A 21,717-nucleotide genomic window follows, 5' to 3' on the forward strand; every position below is an offset into this window, starting at 1 on the left:
TCTTCCCCATGGGAGTCGAGGGGAGTGGGATTACCTCTTAAACCCCTGTCTCGCAATCCACACACACAGTAGCAGCTACACAAGGAATATGTACAGTTTTTGTTGCTGTTAACCACATCAAGCCTTCTGTGTCTGCTTCTGTTTTCAGGTTTGCCTCCCCGCCCAGCGGCCCGTCCTTTGGCGCTCTAGCCACTCAGAGCGCTCCGTCGTTCGGGGGCCTCGCCCAACAACAGGGCCTCGCCCAACAACAACAACAGGGCCCCGGGTTTGGAAGTCAGCCCAGCAGCTTCTCAGGCTTCGGACAACAGTCACAGCAGGCGGGAGGTGAGACGGCTACTTCTTTTCTTCCCTCGTCGTCTTCAAAATGTCCTCTTGCTCACCAGCACTTAGTTACATATTGTTAAGCAGCATGGTCAGTAGCTCAAGTGTAGTCGGCATGCGATTCTTCTTCAGTATATTAATAGTAATGGCAACGAAGCATTTTCAGTCCAGTATTTTTCATCCTATGAATTTATACAAGCAGTGCAAATCCTAATTGTAGTTGCTCACCCAGTATGTGGTGATTCATCGTGCATCTGAAATGAGCATTGCATTACAATTGTGGGTTTTCACCTTTTTTGGGTGCAAATTCCACAGTTGTAATGTTTTATTGCTACAATCCCCCGATTAATCACTTCTCTCCATTTGGTAGGATTCTCTGGAAACACCTTTGGCTCTACAAACCAGTAAGTGTGGTCCACACATTTCATTTGAATTGATGTCTTTTTGTGTGTGTGTGAACCAATGAATGGACAGACCCACATGTCCCTGTTCCTCCCTGGCAGCAGTGTGTTGTGCTTGTGGTGAAGCTCGCATCTTTCTACCACAACACGATTCCCCATAGAACCTTTCAGATGTAATAACGCCTTGTCTATTTCGTTTTATTTGCCTTTTCCCTTCTCTTTATTCATTTAGATTCAAACTGAGCTTTAATGCTATTTCACTGTATTAAAATCTATTAAAAATGTCCAATAGATCAAATTTACCATACTAAATATACATCATTCTCCTAGCTCTTCCTTACTAATTGCCCCGTTGTGATTATAGTTTCATTCCCATCACTACTGCTTCGGTCTTTCGTCCCTCAATCCCACTTCCTACCTCTCCTTCGTTTGTGTTGCTTCTCTCTCTCTCTCTCCATTTGCTGCTGCGTGTCACACGGCAGCCAGAGTTCCCCGGGGTGTGTTCCAGTGAAATGCGCTCTGAAGTGTGCCGGAGTGTTTCGAGACGAGGCTTAGCACATCGGACATGTTCACATGCTGTTAATAATCCTTCTCTCCGTCTTTTTCACTTGTTCTTTTGTGACTTCCCTGCATAGTACATTCATATCAATGCTGCTTTGCTAAACTGTACTCATTCATTGGATTAGATTATTATTATTATTATTATTATTGTTTTAGTTAATATGCAAAACAAGCCTCTATAATTTGACTGAAACTATATATATATATATAGAACCACAATTTAATACCCCAAAACACCAGACCACAAAATAACCATATTCAAATCAGATAACCGTGTACAACATTGTTCATTGGCTGAAAGAAAACGTTTTCTTTCAATTTCAGTGATATTTGATAAATTACAAAAGACATTCTTGTTCTTACGAAGCTGTCCAGCTCTACTGCTTGTTTGTTTTTCCTCTTTAATCCCTTAATAATTTCCCCTTTTTGTCCTCTTTAAATACATGAAGCTCCTCAGCATCACTTAATATCGATCTTGTGGTTCCAACACTTTATTGAAGCCGTTATCCATCTCATGCTGACAGAAATCTTTCAATCCAATAACGGCACCATACCTTCAAATGCAAAAAAAATTGTGCAGAGGTTGTGATAAATCTAATAATATTACAACTGGCATTGAAACTCTTCTCAATAATCTCTCCCTCTCTGCTTTGTCTGTCATTTCTTCTTCCAGATCAAGTCCACAAACATTTGCCAGTTGGAGAAGCTAGTTTTATTAAACGTCCACGTCACTGCTACAGTGCTTTCTGCAATCAAGCACCTCGTGCCACATAATGTGTGAAGGGAATAGGGCGGAGACTGTGTTGCATTCGGGCTAAATAAAGAAAAGTGAATTAGAAGATATACATGCATTTTCTTTTCTAGAAAAGTTTTGTATATATTGGAAACGTTTTTTCAACCAGTGTTCAGTTTGCAATTTATATTTACTTATATATGTTCATTTGGGAACTTTATGCCTGATCTTAATATGTTCTTAGGACAAAGGAGAATCAAGTTATTAAACAGGTTTTTAAAAATTCATAGAAAACTTTTTGGTTTCTAGTTAATTTTGTGTCCAGCATTTGTAAGTTTTTGTTTTTGCACTTTTAAGCATATTAAATGCACAAAAAACATTTAATCTCCTGAACAGTTCAGTCTTTCGTTGAATGATGGGTGTCCTCTGCATGTCTATACAAATTAAAATTCAGTCCAATCGCATATGTCAGTACGGTTGTAAATAAATGTCAAAAATGTTGCCTACAACCAAAATTAAATGAGCCCGACATGCTAAACTGTAACACAAAGAATTGTGGTCAATGGTGAAAAAAGTTATACATTTCTTTTCAGATGATTTTTGCAGTAAATCCCCCCCCATTGATATATTTTTTACATGAAAGTGTGGTAATAAATAAAATTTCTCAAAATATTTGTCTTTTCAAAATTGTATTTCTTAATGCATCATGTTAATCGCTCATTGTTTATGTTTATTGTCTCGTAGTTATGAAACGGAACACAAACCAACATTAGTGTGTAATGTAGTGTCTCTTTATGTTCTTGGAAGCAGTAAAGTGTTAAATGATCTACAGCCTTCAGCGTGCTGCTTAGATAAGTTATGTTGCAAAGTGGAGAGATGATACTTTGATTTTATACAATTTTATTGAGTTTAATGTTTACCAAAACGTCTTGACGTCCATTGTAACATAATTTCACAGCATCACAGAGCACGGCTGTGCTTAGTATTTCCTTAATACAGAGGAGAATCACCTCTGAAGGATCGTCATACAAAATTAAATTCTGTTTAAGTCGAGGTGGCATGAAGAATAGCACGGCAGCGAGCGCGTGTACACGGTTCACTAATTAATGCTAAATCCTTGATATGCAGCTCATTCCTCCGTCTTCAGGGAGGAATTCATTGACTCGCATGCGGAGCTAAATTGGGCAGTGGGAGAATGCTGATGGGGATCCGCGGCGCTGTATCGAGAGACTCGATGTTGTGGCATTTGGTCCACCACCGACGGAATTACATTCCCGGCTTATGGCTGTGGAGCATGTCACCGTCACTCTGGCCAGCCTTATCTTGGGTCTCTCACCGGACGGGTCGCTCTGAAGTGTGTCGGGAATGTCACGGTCATAAAAAAAGTGACCTGAACTCATCCACATGCTGAAATGTTCGAATCCTTCTTCCCCGATGGTCTTTAATATATATATATATATATACGGTAGACTTCCTGCAGAGAATTGGCTACAAATAAATGTGTTTTGTGTTTCTGTCTGAAGACTCATAATAAGCGGCGTTATCACAAATGATGTTTGATCAGCGTCTGCTCTATTTGATGTCTCAGGTAAAGAGTTGCAGTTGAACACACGGGCAGATTACAGAGGCACACGGGCAGTTACAGAGCCCAAAGTCTGTAATGCTTTCAGCTAAACCGGATGAGATTACGAGATTTTCAGCACCCAATCCACAACTGGCCTCTATGCAAGCATTAATGACAGAGTTGTTTTTATTATCATTACCCCACAAATGTAACAGAAATACTCAATAGTGAGAGTGACTTCTTTCTTTTGTGTCGCTGTTCCTGGTGATGGAAAGTCTCACCGACACTCGGGAGGATGGCAGCTGTCTTCATGGAATCCAGATAAAAATAGCTTAGTCAAAACCACTTCCCACCCCTCCCCCAACCACACTGTCATTCTCTGTGCCCCCCCACCACCAAGTAAGTGATGATCAGCAGCTCTTAAGCACATCCTGCTTTGCTGACACATGCACCATCTCTACATGTGCCACTTCACTCCCCAGTGGGTGCACCTTTTGGGGTCTTAAGGCATTCCTATGAACGGTGGTGAATGCTACAGATTCTGGTGACTCGGGTGTCTCCCATATGTGTGCCAGCCATGCTGTACACACTATTGTGTGGGGGGTGGTCAGCAGCTCCTCTGAAAGAGCGTGCTACAATTTTCCCGAATGGGTAATTTAGTTTGCCCAGATAATCCAAATCCACTAATCCACTGCCGGACAAGGGAGACCTCGCCCCCTGTTTCTCTTCTCTCTGCACACCATGCTGACACGGTGGTGCACTGCAGAGCTAAGGTTACCAGTGTCCATTTTTTCTTACTCTGCAGAGCAACAGAATAAGATTCAGACCACCTGGATTCGTAAGATTATACCAAAGGAAATCTATTTGTAACCAGATTGGTTTTCAACCATGTTAGCTTAAGGGACGGCAATGTTGGTCAATCGGTCCACCACTGTGTTCCAGACTGAAATATCACCACAAATATTTGATGGATTGCCATGAAATTTGGTACGGACTTTTATGTTCCCCTCAGAATGAATAACCTTTCATTCAGGTCAACATTTCACTTATTCCTATTGGTTTGTGACCAAATACCCATGCAACACTATCGACATTCCCATCAGCCTCAGCTGTACTTTGTTTTGTTTAATGCCAAGTCGCTAATGTTAGCACGCTAACACTTTTTAGATGGTGAACTCAGTTAACATAACTGCTTAGCATCGGCATATTATCATTATGATCATGTTAGCTTGCAGATGTTAGCATTTAGCTTCAAGTGCCTAAGTACCGGCTTGCAGAGCCGCTAGTCTAAGAACATAAATCTGCATACCACTTCAGGACTTCTCTTAGTTCACAAATTATAAAGTTAATTGTTAGATTCCTTTACCTGGCATGTCAAATATTTTACCAGCCAAAAAAGTAACGAGTAAAAGTGGCCATTTTCAAAAACAACCCACTTTAAAAATCCAAAGCAAGGGACAATATATGTGCTTTATACTTTGTCGTTGTCTTGCATTGTCACATTTACTATTAATATTCATTTCAAATGTTATCAGTTTTTATTTTATTTTTTTATTGTGTGCATGTTGCAACTCATCGCCCCCAGCTGCGTGTCCGTCCCTTCTGTAACTGCTGTTACACAGCCCTGTATACTGGTACTAGAATGTAAGGACATGATTACTTCGTGTGCCAGTATTCATTATCAAATACTAAGCACAGCTTTGAGCCTTATAGCAGCACTGACACAAGCACCATGCATGATAAATAACACCCGAGCGATACCAGTAAGTCCATCCCCACCTCGGAGCCTTTAATTACTCACCTGCCTCAGTTCCTCCTCTTTCCCGCTCTGTCTTTAAGTGACTCACAGGGATTACGCAGTTCAGTGTCATTACTTATCCTGATACTTCAAAGGAGCTTTAAACTGAGAGTTTTAATTTAAATCAAACTCCATTTCATCTTCCAAGTATCCAGAAAGTGTCCAGAAAGAAGTGAGCCCTGCCTCTGCAGGGAAAGTCGACACGCCCCTCTCCATTTACGTGTGACACTAGAAAAACATGTGCATGCGACAGCAATTTCCACACTTAGTCCGCATGTGAATGGATTACTGAGAACGGGTTCAACGTCTTAACAGACTCGACCGTGGATGTCAGGCATTCGCACAGATGTCAGGGGGAAGGCATCGCCACACTGGTTCCCTTTCCATCATTCAAATGTAAACATCAGGGAACATCTAAAATGAGACAATAAACTCCCCCAGAGGACGGACAACAGACTCGTTTAAGTGCATGTCTTGCTCCGACAGTATCTCAAGCACACTTGACATTCGCCCCTTTTTTTTGCTTTTGCTGCAAAAGCTGTTTTTCCACAGCTGGCTTCCCAGCATCACCTCTAAATGTCCCACTCAGGTGAGCATTCCCTGCTTCTATAGCGCTGGCATTCACTTTGAGCTTGAGCTCATGGTCTAAGAAGTCATCAATCAACTTTGTCAGAACTGATCGCAAAAAGTAACTTTGTGCTTATCTTGTCCAACCTCCTGAGGTATAAATTGATTGCGGTGGTTTTGATACCGCATAGAATCTGTTTTGCAGCAGAAGAATTGCATTATTTCGCCAATAACCCTCTGGGGCTATTTCACTTTGAGCTCTTGAATCTCACTTGCAGTAGTTAATTCTCTCATTTGCTGAATCGAGGACTTTCCCCCTTTTCACTCAGCAAGCGTCTTGCATTTTGGGTGCATGTTAAACACTGCTGGTGTCAGCAAATACTGCTCAAATTTAGGGTACATAAACTGACTCCATATCCAGTTTTTGGTCAATCAATAAAAATCCAAAGGTCTGCTGATGAGACATTGCAAAAGATTCTGCACAAATGCTATGACAGTGGCGTGTTTGTCATATGTACAGCTCTCTGGTCTGCTCTAATAACGCCACGTCAACTAAAACATGGCTTTCGCTACGTTAGCAAATGCTTAAAAATGATTCGTTTAGCTTTAGCCTTTGCCCGATAGATGTGTATTCTAAAACCCCACCTACAGACACAGTATTGTTTCTATTGTTGCCTATATTTAAATTGTATATTAATAACTAAATAAAGTGTAATTAGCTGATACATTTTTTGTGTAAAGTGACGTTTTCCGAGGCAAGTTTTGTAGGCTGAACACTTTCTGTTAAGGCACCCTTATAAAGTAAAGTATTAGTTACACAACTATTTTACTTTGCTACTGTTAATAAATGATGCAGACTTGATGTTTATAACCCGTTATTAACGGCTTATTAACATGAACACCCGCAGAAGTGATGATCCAGTTGCATTATTAAAAAAAGAGAGGATAAATACCAGCCATTAGGATTGTGGCAACCCAAAATCTGTTGTCATAAATGGCTTGCAACTGATCTATAAAACATTAATATATTATTTATTGAGCATTAATAAAGACATTAGTTATAAATACAAAGTGGTACCAGGTGTATTCAGTGCATTTGTGTTCCAGAATGAGTGAACGGCTTGTTAGATGTATGGAGGTGCTACACGTGGCACAGCAGTGTGGAATAACGAGACGTGACAGTCCACATCCATGTCCTTTGTTTCACATGCTGTCCTTACTGCTGTCAATCTAAATGAAATGTGTTGATGTTTTTTTTTTTTTACTTTTCTTAACAGTCGGAACACCACATGAGAGATTACAAAGGGAAGGGGGTTCATCAGCCGAGACGCGTGACCGTATATCACCACGAGAACTCACGTCGTCACCTGGGACAATAGCACACCGGCAAGAATGATCAGTGTCTCTTTAGAAAAGTTAGTTTGTAATTTCAATTTTTCAAAAACTGTTGCTCTGTCTGCTTTTTCTTACCTGTTTTAGACCTCACCCGACCTTTTTGTAAGCTCCTTTAAACTGTACAGAGAAATTAAAGTAACTATGAAATGAAAGGAGACTAAGTCTTGTGTTTTCTTCATGCGAGTGACGGTATTAATATTTACAGAATTGAATTATGGACAAGGCAGGCCACAGGTCAGATGAGGTGTTCATTTTAACTTTTCATGAAGTAGTTCAGCTGCTAATTGTGTAAATGATGCTTTCCCTCAGGAGCTGCTTGTGATGTCTGTGTTTATTACAAAAAGCCTTGGCTGAGTGTGGGAGGTGTAGGAGCCAACAACATCGCATGCTGTAATTACACTGATGGCAATTAAAGTTTGCCTATAAGTACCCTTGTCCCCGCTTGTGGGATGTTCAGTGTTTAATGGCCATCATTAATTTAAATGGAAATCACACCGTACTGTATAGTAAGCAGTTGTCCTTATTTAAGGATTAGTCTGTCCAGATGTAATCCAGATGTGCTTGTTGTTTAAACACCAATCTTGTGTAACTGGAGGGGTTGCAATGTGAGTGCCTGGCTTGAGCGCAACAATGGTTTATATAGTTAAAAAAATCTACAACACATCAAATTAAGTTCCCTTAAAAAGGCCTTCGAAGGTATTAAAACGTTTTCAATTTTAATATTTTTTTCTTGTCTGCCATAGCAGTGATATCAGTTAAAACCTTTTTGTGTGAGATTGTGGAGACATTACATTATATTATCAGAGGTTTCCATACAGCAAACACTGTCACTACCGCTAACTGCAGTTGCCTGGAACCTAAATTGTCAATTTAGACAAACCTAATTGATTAATGAATCCACCCATTTTATGACACTTACATGACCCCAGGTTGTGTTGATTAATTATTGTGATATAATGCTGGAAAGCACTAAAAAACAAATGATTTAATCATACTTTCACTGTGGTCGATATGGTCATAAAATGGATATTAAAGTGCATTTTATGTGGTATTGAAAAGGACTTAAGTCTTAAATTTTACTTCGATAACTCTGCAGAAACCCTGTGAGTGACGCTATCAACAGGGACATCAAAATCTTGTGACTGAAGGAAAGTATGTTGCTTAATATAAATCTTAATATAAGCCTTTGAATTCTCTATTATACTAAAATATAAAAGTGACTCAAAAGCATTATACTTCCATGTTTGCAAGTAATGTAAATTTGGAGGTGAAATAGTGGCATAAAGTGTAAACTAAGTCCTCCAAACAGCAGAGTGATATAGAGTACTTTTCAAACCAAAATAGCCGAGCCAGTGCATTTCTGTGGATCAGTGGCTAATAAATCCCAATATTGTCCCAGAGATCACAAAGAATGATGGAGAGCTATATCACCTCCAACATTTGAAGTATTAATAGTGATGTCTGGTGCCGCAGATACAGTGGCACAGTGATTATTTAGTATTACAAATAGGGACAGGTGGATGTATGTTGGGAGACACTGCAACACGCTCACAGACTGAGTCGAGTAAATATAGCTGTGAATGTAAAGCTCAGGAATGTGACCAGGATAGCACAGACAGTCCAACCAGGCACGCAGAAGCTGCTGCTGGGGGAGTTCATTTGGTAAATGGACGCGTCATAGGATCAATCATTTTTAGTAAACCGGACATTAAACCAGCCGCTCAGTCTTCTCTACTCTACTGTTAACCAGACTTTCCACAGTTCTCATTAAAGCTACCAGTGGCTAAAATCACAAAGTTGTCTTAAGGTTTGTGAGTCACTGTCCTCCATATCTGCAGTGATTCTCTGAGCCTGTACCGAAAGGGACGATATCAGCTCCCCGCTAACGCTGTAGACTAAAGATTAACTCTAAGTTCTTACCTACGTGCTTAATGTGGTAATATTATACACCAAGTGATGAACTGAAAAATTAAGCAACCCAATAGAGCACTTTACAATCCTTTGAGGACTCCTTAAAGAGTTGTAATGGAGGTGCAGGGCAGATGCGGTGGGAAAGAACTCATCTGCTGTTATTGCTATTCGGCATACTTGTGTACCCTCTTGCATTCCAATGACTTAATTCAGATTCATACGTTTTGACATTTGAAAGGATTTACCTGCCACAGACAGGGGAGGCAAGTCAGAAAAGTATTGGTCTTTTCAATGGGATTAACAGACAATAAGAAAAATATAATATATTGCCAGTTTTATCTTTCAAATAAAATCCAAAAAACCTATAAAAGAATGAGATTGAAAGGAACTGTGAATGAGTCAACAATGAGAGATGGAGGAGAGATAATAAGAGTCATTCTCCACACAGACACTGGAGTATTTCTCTGCCCGCTTTAAAGGCAATATATTTAAACCGAAAGGCAGACACACACTGCACACCCCTGAGATAAATTGTGCTGAAGTATGAGGTTCATATGCAAAATGGGAATTTAATTTATTTGTCATTTTTCGCAATAAACAAGTACTTAACAATTTAAGTTCTCTCATTCTCTCATAGGTTTTCCCTTATTTCTTTTCTTTTTTTGTTTATTTGTATGTATGTCAAATCAACATAGTCCTTAAAGAATCTCAACTGTATTTTTCTTTTTCTTTCTTTATCCTCCTTTTTTCTCTCCCATTCTTTCACTCGATTACACGCCCTTACATGACTCTGTCTTCTGTCATTGCTTTTAATCACTGCCGTCGACAAAAAGAGACTCTATAGAACAGCAACATCTTTTCCGATGCTGTAGAAATGTCTTGACAGGCCGAGGCATACAGTGCATCATGTGCTCATCCATGTATGTGTAGCCTCGGGGGTTTGTTCCTATGCACGCTTTCAAGATGATTCAGTTGGGCACTCAGGACAGTGACACATGTTTGGATGAAACTAGTAGATTCATTCAGTATAATTAGTCATTAAGGAAGGCAAATGCAGACAGCAAAGGAAACTCACTGTTGGTTTCAGTTTGAATATCACACTGGGAAAAGTACATCTCCACATTAAAGCTAAAAGGAAAAGGAAAGACAGATAATGTTTGTACATTTTATTAATTCATGAAAAAGACCTTTTTATATATTAATTTTTTTCTGGGTTTGTTTCCCCAGTGTTGTGCATTTTCACAGTTTTCAATATTTGCCAGAACTGACCCATTTTCAAGTATTGGTGTAAAAGTCAAAGCTGAACAGAAGTACACAAACTGCTTTAACTATTTCAGTGCTGTATATGCGGAAAACAAACCAAACAAAAATGAGAAACATACATAGTCGCTCATTTTATCTTCTGTGCTACATCTGGGGTTGTGTTTCAACCATGGGGACTGTGTTGATTTAGTTTATGAAGGAAAACCACAAGATGAACTTTCCAATTTCATGGGATAGAACCACAAGTCAAAGTCAGAAAATGAAGGCTGGCGATTGTGAACTTGGGATGTCTTATTGGTTTAAATAAAAGGGTTTGTTGATTCACTGATGATTCGTGGGGAGTTCAATAACTACATGACGATCAAAAGCAAAGGAAGCAGCCCTCCCTTTCAACCACTTGGCTCAGCCCTACAAGCAGAACACACCACAACAAAGAATCTTCCACATGGCTACATTTTGCATTTGTAATGTTTCTCAGGAAATACAAATATGCGTGATGCATTTAATGATCAGAAACAACTGAAAACAGGCCTGGTATTGAATGCCAAGAGTTCATGAGTTACTAGCAATGTCCTACTGCATAGTTTTGGCGTTATCCAATTGTGGCACCTTTGGCCCTCCATACAGCAAACAAACAATGTGCCGTTTTGTTTTTCTGTGGCTTATTTAAGGAAGCACATAAAGCATTTATGAAGTTCTTCTGTTGTGTTAACATAAAATACACATCATTAACACATCCTAACAGATTCAGACACACACACACACACACACAGAAGACAATTAATGCCCTTATCCTACAATATATGCTGTTGATAGTTGACAGGCACCCCACTCTCTTTCACCTTAAAGCATGAATCACTTCCTGATTATTAGTAAACAGGTGTGTTTGTGCATATGGCTTTGTAGCATGTGCATGTGTTCAGACGGTCCACGTGCAGGGCTGATGAATGAGTTCTCACTGCCAATGTACTGCTATGACAATCAGATACCACACCAGGCCTGCTCCTTTCCCCCCAGGGTGTGTGTGTGTGTGTGTGTGTGTGTGTGTGTGTGAGCGTGTGAGCGTGTGAGCGGGCAAGCGCTGTCCCTGTTCTATGACAAGGACGTAACCTTTCATGCACTGTGTTTGTGTGAGAGAGAGAATCATGACTCAACAACAGCAGAAGCACATCAGTGGAACTCCTCATCCTGCCTAAGTCCCTCAAATGGGATTCAACACACACACACACACACGCTCGCATGAATACACACACACACGTGCATGTTGTGAGGGCGGGAAACATCTGCGTGTCAAGGTTTAATAACATTAAATGTAGTCCAGCTCAGGTACTATCCACGGTGTCCATGGGTCATTGCAAGACATGACGAAGCAGATACAAATACTACGTCAGGCGAGAGGTCCCCGAGTTTATAACATGAGCTTTCTCTGCTGCATTCAAAACAAACCACCAATTGAAATAACTTGTGCTTGACATCCAAGTTGGGCTTGGTAAATGTCACTGTTATTTTAGGCTGGCTATAATTTCTAAATGGATTTAATTTGTTGACACCCTTCATATTCATCCCGCCGCCTCTCGACTGTCTGCAGTACATTTTAGGACTTTGACAGCTCGCCTCACCCAAACACTTTGACCCTGACCTTTGCTGTTTGGCCTCACTTAAACCTCAACCATGACTTTATCCGGCCATTGCGTTGCATGACACCGACTCGGTGCAGTTCAGCCCATCTAGGGCATGCAAGTGTGTCACTGCAGATCTAATTATGACAGCAATCCCCCAACAGCCTCTTACTTCTCTTCTCCTTCTCCCTGCGACCCAGCCTGGAGCAAAGGCTATCGCGGTTGAGCCGAGCAGGAGTGTCTACATGTAGCCATGTGTAAGCTTAAAATGTAGTTATGATGTGAACAAAGCAGTTCAGTTTGTGGCATCAAGTGGACATCGGGAGTTGATGTTTGAGCTCTGGTTCAGCTAAGCTCTCAATATTGCATGTTAAATATGAAGCTAGAGCCAGGACACGCTTAGCTTAGCATAAAGCATTGAAACACCGACTGATTCCCCTTTTTTCCAGCCTCGTTAAGCTAAGCTAACTGCCGGCTGTAGTTTCGTATTTAGCTTACACACATGAGAGTGGAATCAATCTTCTCCTCTAAGTTTCTGCAAGAAAATGAATAAGCATATTCCCCAAAATGTCAAATTATTCCTTGGTAGAAATATCGGCCAAATCATAGTACTTGCCTAATGAGACATAATGTCCTAAAAAAAACACAAAACCTGTCCCGAGTTTGAGGGATAAAGGCTTTGTACAGTTGCTAGTAAGGAGACGCTGATGAACTGAAATAGCAGCAGCTTACTGATCTTTGTGAAATGCATGAGCAGGTGAGACTTGCACGTAAATTATTTCTTTGGTTTGACAGAAAACACAGAACTTGGTCAGAGCAGTGAGCTTGCAAGATGTTTGTAACATCTGAAAGTGAAAAACTGGCCATTAATAGAAAAAAAAAAACTTGCAGAGCTCATTAACAGATTCTAAAAGCTTATGTGTGCATAAATAACTTTATGCCCATATTTTGGCTTCTCTCTCTGCTTTTAAGTGTTTGGAGTTTGCAGCTGATGCACTTTTCAGAGATTAACAGCCAAACAGGCATCATCTCATTTAATGTTGGTGTCTATAGCTGACCAGAGCTCTTTCTGTATGCGTGTGAAATAAAGGGAGAGAAACCTCCACGTTTCTGCAGCGAGAGCTACAACTGGCAGGGCAGAGAAGTGGGTCATCTATATGCCAACCGAGCAGTCAGGATCAAACTTGCATGCCTCCTGCTCTGCTCTTCAGCCTCGACAACAGACCAAAGAAAGAAGAGGGGAAGTCAGGGGGAGGAAGAACTCTGGGGTAGGTGAGGATTACAGATGATTGAGGGTGAGAGACAAAACCACCGTTAACATGAGAGACATGTTTTGAGTTTTAATATTACAGAAAGACAAGGGGTGTTATTGTTTTGAAGGAGGGCAACAATTATATATAAAATGTGTATAAGATTGTCAAGACTGACAGCCCAGCAAGTATCCTGCTGTTTTCATTCTCCAGTTATCAAGTCCCCAGTTATTTCTCCTGTCTGTGGCTGCTTATTAATCAAAGTATTGATTGTTCAATGTGAGCAATGCAAACACAGTTACTCACTGTGGCCAGACAGGATGGATGCTACGAGAGAAGGGAAGGAAGTGAGAAAAGGGGCCCTGAGATGGAGTGATACAGAGAAAGGAAAATAAGTGTTCTGATGTTGAAAGCGATGCCTATAAACAGAATAAAGTGAATTAAATGAGGTTAGCTGAGGAGTGCCTTTGAGTACTTTGTGCTCAAGTTGTTATTGCACATTATTGTGCTGAGTGCTATTGACGAGGGTTGGCTTCACTGGTATCAGTACAGAGCATCACTTCTGTTGCATAACGCACTTGAAACACAACTAGTTAGTCGGGTTGTATAACTGTGTCTACGCATAATGCTGGTTGTACTCGTGAGACAATACATCTGTCATGTAAATGCAACTGAACATAAAAGCCTTCAGACCCGGGTCTTCTTCTGTGGTATCGTCCCTGTTCTAAACCCACACATTCCAGCACCAACATGTCTGGAAGAGACTGGACAATTGAGCAAAAATACTGCATTGCACTGTGTTTAAGGCGAAAAAGTTTGCAATGGGAAGCAATGTAAACTTAAGGCAGCATGGATTGAATGTCTTGCATGTTTTTTAAAAAAAGTCCTAAAATCTAGTATGTCACCCAATGCAACAACAAACAATTAAATGCACTCTTCCCAAACCATAAATAAAAACACAACTGGTATTCATACACAAGGTTTGTGCATATCCATGCGTGTAGCATGTGTGCAGACATGGTCATGTAAATACTTAAAATCCACCCACACTCACAAACCCCATATCACTTGGCCCAAAACAGCCAAAATATAAAAATTGAAATGAAAAAACAAAAGAAATTATTTTGTTCTTCATTTTTGCAATGATTTCATTTAGCACAGTGCGACCCGACCCAGTTTGAAGGTAGAATGGTTGCAGTTTGTTCACTCCAGTTTCAAAAGTGTGTTCAAGCCCCCCCCCCCCCCCCCCCCAACCTCAGAGCAACAGCTGGTCTTCTTCTCAGAGGTGGTTTCGTTTGCCCGTTTTTCTCTCTGTCAGTCTCTTTTGAAACATAAGAGAGAAGAATATAGAGGCAAAGAAAATAAGGGAAAAGGGTTAAAGCAGTGAGAGCTGGTGACGAACAGGAACAAAAGAAAGAGAAGAAATAAGAGATGATACGGTTCAGGTATCCAAGGCCAGTCTGGTCAGTGAAGCAGGTCAGTATTTGGGTGGGATCACCACCATGGGGTCACCATTCTTTGGCCGCCACATCAGCACCTGGGCGTCATTGGCGTTGGGCTTGACCATGGCGTTAGAGGAGATGGGCTCATTCTTGCCCAGGATCTTGGGCTGTTCCTGGGCCACGGGCTCGGTCAGAGCAGCCCTGTGACCCAGAGGCTTCTCTGGGTCCACTTGGATGTGAAGCCGCATCCTCCAGCGGATTGTCTGCAGCACAAGTGTCTCTGAGGTGGCCTGGTTGATGGCCACCAGCCACGTCGTAAAGCTCTGGTCGCGGCGGATGCTGCTAAGCTGAGGCACGTTGCTGTCGCTGACGGGCACGCCCCAGGTCACGCTGGGGTAAAAATTGTCATTCATACTAACAGTGAACTTGGTGTCCTTCTTGGTGGGGCCTACCACAGTGCAGGTCTCCGTGGTGTTACCGTACCACGGGTAGTTCACCCCATCCGAGTCGCTGATGGCCTGGATTTTGCCATCACGCAGGTCGGGGAGCTCCCAACTCGACCTGGAAGTTAAAAGTCACAGATGAGGATTTACCCAGAAATGGAGCTTTTGTGGCTGTTGTGATTAATTGCACTTTAAATTTGGTCTATTTATAGTTTTGGTCATCATGTCTATCGGTTATAATAACTGACGGGGCAAGAAACACTAGGGAACAACAATCAAGCTGTGTTTTATTCAAACCACTTCCTTTGGAAGCGAGCATTCGTGAAATGTATAATGTGGCGTAATTGCACAACTGCATGCACACACAAGTGCACTACGCCAAAGTTAAACCAGGAAATTGTAAACTGACATAGATGTTTGAAACTGTTAGTTTCATAAAAATTATTTAAATCTGATGTCATGTCAACAGAATGCAAGAATAAAATACTGTGACACACACAGCGGGCGGCACTGAACTGCTCAAGTGACCTGACACCTCTGGTCTGTCCGTCTATGGATTTTCTGCCCGCAGCAGGAATAAGATTACCTTTCATTCACTGAGGCCGAGGATCAGCAGGACGGACGAGATAACAGTGTGATCACCAGCCACATGACTTCCTGCCTGCTTGGCCTGGTCTCGCATTCTGATTTATGTATTCACCCAGGGGGTGAGATTAGCATGTTATGCATGATAATAGCTGGCCCTTGTGCGTGTGTGCGTGCGTGCAAGTTCTCTTCTTAAAAAAAATATCACTCAATCCTCTCAACGGATGCCTCCAAAACAATGTGCAGTGATTCTCCATTTTGTCAGGAACTCAGACGATATTTTAACAGTGAGCACATCAAGCAGAGCCGACTGCACACAGGTGCGATGGGGAGTCGTCCACCCGCTGAGAAACTGTAATCATGAGTAGAGAAAGCGTTGCAGAGATATGGCTCACTTCCTGTTTTTTGTCTTCACTGCCTGCTTCGTCACAGCGAAATGGTCTGACATAAGTGCTGTGAGTGTTTGTGACAGAACCGCAAGGATGTTGAAAAAACATTCACTCAAAATATATAGATATATATATTCATGTATGTATATTCAACTGCATCACATTGTGACTCTTGAGTCAGTTATTGCAAATGTTACAATGCACTCAAGCACAGTGATTCCCAACCAGGGGTAGGTACTCAGCTCAGGGAGTACTACTGCAGCTGCCAGGGGGTACTTGGAAAGATCGTGGATTATGATTTGACAAAACAATATATGTATCCACAGATTGATTGAGCTATAACACCTGAGCACCACAGGTTGTGACTGAGAGTGTGTGCAAACTAGTTCGCAAGAGAGCAGCCTAAACAGTTAAAAGTAATGGATGGCTGAAATAGATAGCAAACATTTAAAGGATTATAAATAGTTTAAAGTGTTAGCTACACAGATTGTGGTTGGAATAGTTAGCCAAAGAACGGATAAATGGTTGATTCGTCCAGCTTCAGCCACTGGTAGTACATTGTAAACTTGACCAGACTAAAAGAAACACTGAAAGTTCAATTGTATAAAATATATATTTTTTAACAATATCCCCTTTTATATAGTTAATAGTGTTAAATAACATCCAGTTTAAAATCAAATGAACACATCTGGAACATGACTTTCATTGAGAAATCGTGTATCTACTGAGCAACATGGAAACATAGCTGATTTCCTGTTTCTGCAACTTTGCCGCAGCATTCATTTGATGTGCCTCATCAATTCTGTTGATGAGGCACAATGACAGATGGCGAAGATTGGACCAACTTTGTAGGAGTAGAAATTAAGAAATAGGGTGCCAATGCAGTTAATGAATCAGTTGCAGCATGCGTAAGCCTCACCACCTGTGTGTGTGTGTCGTGTGTAGACTACCACACGGCTCTACCAAGAATATTGGCAGGAAGTTCCGTCTGAAATATGAATGTCTCGCCTTAACGTTCATTTTAAGAAACATTAGAGCTAATGCAAATCCCATCAAACTGTTACAACAGATAACACTCGCTTCTTTTTTAGTTTCACTTCTGCCACAGCTCCTATTTTTAGCACCTTGACATTTTTAGGGCAACACAAGACGCCTCATGTAACCAACATATGCCTGTTGATAAATACACACATCCTGCTCAACCGTTCAAAACTGTACCACAGTAAAGCCACTCTAAAAGACGTGGTACGACAAAACAGGGAGGAAAGATGATGAACGTGTGCAGAATCCAGAGCACGTCATCCGAAAGCCAACAGAGAAATCATCCACATTACCGTCTTCAGCCGTTCGGTCCAATTACAGCACGCTGAAGGTTTATTGCCATCAAAGAAACTACTTAGTATGATAGTCTCAGCAGTGAGAGCAGGGCCCGTCTCTTGCATCCTGAGAGCGGCTTCAAAAATGAACATAAAGTATAGGTGGCCTTAATGTGGTTGTGAAGTTTAACGACTTTAATACCGGGGTATGCGATGATATAGAAAGTACATTTTTTTAAGTGTGACGGCTACGTGGGGTAGAATGTAGATGTTGGTGATCAGTCTTCTTTGTCTATGTGGGTTGTCTGTATTTATGATTGTGCTGACATGACTTCGGAGAATGCTATCTCTTAATTGTGTATTGTTTGGACAGAAAATGTCGTGCCTTTGGAGCTTTGTTCCTATAAGCACATATACTTACACACTACTTTGCAGCCCGTTTGTTTGTAGTTAATACAATCTTTAAAGGAATCTTTTACACCTTGAAAGATGAGAGAAACTTTAAAATGTTCTGTCTATAATGTGTTTCAAAATTGGACTTTTCTGAATGCGTCCATGTTCCTTTTATACGAACAGTACAGCACTAACAAAAAAAGAACTTGACAAAAGAGCATGGCAATTCAAGATAAAAGAGTAAATATTAAAGCTTGGATGAAAAAAAAGCTATTACTGTAAACACAAACGCAGTTTACAAAAGGCATTGATCATACTGGACTTTTAGAAAGTAATGGAGGACTTTCTCTATCTCTCTCTCTCTCACACATATACACACACACACGCACACATGTAGGACTATACTGAGTTTGGGGTGTTGGGGAGGGGACTGTGTCTCTAATCTTAGACGTGCAGCTGCAATGTCTACAGATAAAGCATGTTCTGGGTACATGTCAGCTTGCCCACTACAGGATATAAGAATGCTACATTTGTGTACCAATATCGCACACACACATACACACTCTCACTTTGAAAAAAGAGGAGAAAGAAAGGGACAGAGAATGAGAAAGAGGCCTATTATCTGTGTCATGAGCATTTTTTCTTAAAGCTGATTTTGCCCATGTTTGTCACGGCTAATGCAAGATAACTGTGTATTGACAAGTGCCCTGCTCTCATATCTGTCAGGTTTTGAAGTAGCCTGCAGGCCTGCAGCCACAAGCCCACATAAGATAGCTCAGCTACTGATTGAACATTAAAGTTCACTTTCAGACAGATCAATTTATTTTACTTATCTTTCTGAATACAGATATTAATGTGTAATATGTTGATTGCACGGCACAGACTGATGCTGGCGTTCCACTGGGCAACTCAGATGCAACCATAGTCAAGTTTCACGAGAATATTTCCATTGAACAATGTGTTCAGAATGATGTCTAATATGAAAACAGGAACGCCAACACACTCACAATGACTTTTTCAGCCTAGTTCAAACAAACTATCGTGTAGATCTCTATTTTTGGGAGATTTCTCCAAACGTGTCTCGTGATTTAATCAGAGTTTGGTGGTACAAAGATAATAGATTCATCGTTTCAGTCATTTTTTACTCTTTCTCAGGTTCCAGCAGGAGTTGCTGCTGCTCTTTGTCGTATTGGATAGTAATATGAGTACATTTGAAAATGTCTCCTTGGCTCTGAGAAGTTTTGACTGCCATTTCTTCAAAAATATTTTACATTTCATGGAACAAAAAATTAACTAATTAATAGAAGCAGAACAATTCTGAATTGTGGAAGAGGTGACATCAAATGAACCTAACCAAGCTTTAATGGCTTTATTCACCAGTAATAATTCTCCTTAAAATAATATTTGTCATTATTGCCTGGTCCATGAGTCTCAACCAAATGTGCTCAACACATGGGCATCACCTAACCATCACCTAATGATGATACTCACATCCCCTTGTTTCCATACGTATTGTAGAACTCCATGTGGTTACAGGCTTGAATCCAGCCAATGGTCCATGTCTCTTTACCGGCTACTGGCGGCACTAGGACCCGGGCATAAGCTCGGAAGTGCGGTGTCCTGTAGCGCAGGACCACGCTGGATGACTCGTCGATGCTGGTAGGGTTTGGGTCGATGGAAGTGTTCACCTCCACGACGATGATACTGTCTCGGAAACTCTTGGGCTTACACCTGATACTCTGGATACAGCCCATTGCATTAAATAGTAACACAATCCACAACAACGTCCAGAGGTCTGAAGAAGAAGAAAGACGCATGGAAACAGCAAGAAAATCACCACAGGTGGATCCACATCATGTTTTCCAGAAAAAAGCTTACCAGATTGAAAAGTGCTTATTCATAGCAGACTGTCTCAGAAAGCCATTCATCTTTGATGCAAAAACTACTTTCAGAAAAGAAAAAGAAGACAGGCCTAGGATATCTTCATATTTGTTGAGCGCATGCTTTCCGGTGCGTAAACGCAACTTCATCAAACAAGTGCAGGTACAATAACTTTCCTTTATCCGTGCACTGATGTTTTCATGCTGTCAAGTTACAAGTCATCGCTTTCTCAATGCGCTTTTATCACATAAGGACTTGACCTTTTTTGGCGACACGCATCCAGTGGAAAGATGCGCGTAAAAGGTTCCGGTTAATTATGAGCTAAATAATTAACAAATACTACTAATGTTACATCTTGGCGTCATGTTCTCTTTTGTGTGATTCTTTACGTCACTACCAGCTCATCGCTGGACCATTCAAAGGCTAATGCTCTCTGTCCAGCTGGTGACAGGAATCATAATCAAAAATGTTGTGCTGGCCAGTGCACGCGCGGACAGTTACAAACGACTAATGGCAGCGCAGGGGTGACGCTCATATTATGTGGAGCAGCCTTATGTCCATTTAATCAGCAATAGCCTCAATTCCTCACAATAAAAAGTGTAATTTAACGATGGAAGCGCGTTACACTGAACGATTTTATACATGTGCGGATTAACGGCTCGTGCAGTGCAATTGCATGAATTGTGGTCTATTTTTGGCTGACAAAAATAACATGCAAAAAAGTCTACCTATAAAACAGTGCACTGGAAAGTGTCTAGTGTCTGTAGCAGGGTGAAATCCTGGAGAAATTCAGAGTGAACAGCGGCACACACAGTTTCTTCGGTCCGAGAGGTAATTCCGTTATCTCCTTCACAGTCGCTCCCGTTATTTGCAGCTGCAAATTATTTCACCGTCCCACAGGGAGAGGTAGCCTTTCCACAAGCATTGCAATCTAGTCGAGTTTCATCCACGCGACATCCAAAGGACACCGCCGGGTCAACTTTATCACCCATTTCACCGGATCCATTCTTAGATTTTTACAAAATAAATAAAAACAGCCTATAATGCCTCGAAAGGGAGAAAAGATGCCAGCTGTCACATAGTTCGACCGAGCCGACAGTTGCAGCCCTGTCTGTGATGGGATGCAGTTCAGCCGAAATTCCTGCACAAGCTGTCATTTCTCCGTGCTCGTCCCATCGCTGCCACGGCAGGTTCACCCCGCTACGTATTGGTCTATTTCAGCTGCCTGGGAAGCAGCTTTATAAGTATCGTTGAGGCGACACTTCCGCTCTGGGTTGCAGGCATGCCGGGAAATGTAGGCGCAGGGGATTTCAGCCTGATACAATTATAAATATTTTAACAGTTCACCTCAAACCACCTTCTAGGCCTTTGTGTGATGTCGAAAATTATATTTTGTCCCTTTACATATGCACGTTATAATGTTATTAATAATAATAATAATGTATTCTAATTATTAAAGGTTATAGTCTTTGTGTAGTCTTTGTGTGTGTCTTTGTGTTTCTTTGTGTAGCAGTGGCATTTGTTTACTAACTTGATCACATTCATTTAAATAATTAACCTGGGGATAAATATACAATAATGTGAACTTGTGCATATTTATGTATTTTATTTATGTTATAAACAATGTTTATATGTAATGTAATATTCAACTGGAATTGCCATCAACATTCATGCCAATGAAGTTTATTTGAAGTTTATTTATTTCGGGGCAGGCTGGATATGTCTGTGATCGGTCATGATAGGTAAGAAATAATCTATAAGATCTATGGTCTGACGATCATATTTTGATTATGTGGTGTGATTTTATTTTTTTTATTAGCTTTTTGTTTGGGAGCATTGTAGCACTTTGCCAATCCCCCCCTCCTCCCCCCCACCCCCCCTCCCC

At 41.0% G+C, this 21,717-nt stretch overlaps 2 protein-coding genes across 12 annotated transcripts in view; one reads left to right on the forward strand and one right to left on the reverse strand.

The window, feature by feature from the left end:
- Positions 1–7,506, forward strand: part of nup214 (nucleoporin 214) — a 28,539-nt gene extending 21,033 nt beyond the window's left edge. For 9 of the 10 annotated variants that reach the window (XM_031860390.1, XM_031860391.1, XM_031860394.1 and 6 more), the window contains 3 exons: positions 149–324; positions 692–725; positions 1,957–3,949. In XM_031860390.1, the coding sequence (XP_031716250.1) occupies positions 149–324; positions 692–725; positions 1,957–1,993 (247 nt within the window). In that variant the 3' untranslated portion in view covers positions 1,994–3,949. Of the gene's footprint in view, positions 1–148; positions 325–691; positions 726–1,956; positions 3,950–7,222 lie in introns of those variants that run through there. The other variant, XM_031860396.1, reaches the window with a different exon arrangement.
- Positions 7,507–10,402: 2,896 nt separating this feature from the next.
- fam78ab (family with sequence similarity 78 member Ab) lies at positions 10,403–21,031 on the reverse strand. 2 transcript variants are annotated; one of them, XM_031860406.1, is made up of 3 exons: positions 19,830–21,031; positions 19,443–19,746; positions 10,403–15,386 (listed from the first exon to the last, which is right to left on the reverse strand). In XM_031860406.1, exons 2-3 carry the CDS (start codon positions 19,703–19,705, stop codon positions 14,861–14,863), a joined length of 789 nt encoding a protein of 262 aa, XP_031716266.1. In that variant the 5' UTR covers positions 19,706–19,746; positions 19,830–21,031; the 3' UTR covers positions 10,403–14,860. The 2 variants fall into 2 exon arrangements, with proteins under 2 accessions (XP_031716266.1, XP_031716265.1); XM_031860405.1 differs by having other exon boundaries at positions 19,443–21,031.
- Positions 21,032–21,717: the final 686 nt, after the last annotated feature.

This window comes from Anarrhichthys ocellatus, unplaced genomic scaffold (genome assembly GCF_004355925.1).
Source record: "Anarrhichthys ocellatus isolate YVR2014 unplaced genomic scaffold, GSC_Weel_1.0 scaffold23, whole genome shotgun sequence".
Classification (NCBI taxonomy): Eukaryota; Metazoa; Chordata; class Actinopteri; order Perciformes; family Anarhichadidae; genus Anarrhichthys; species Anarrhichthys ocellatus.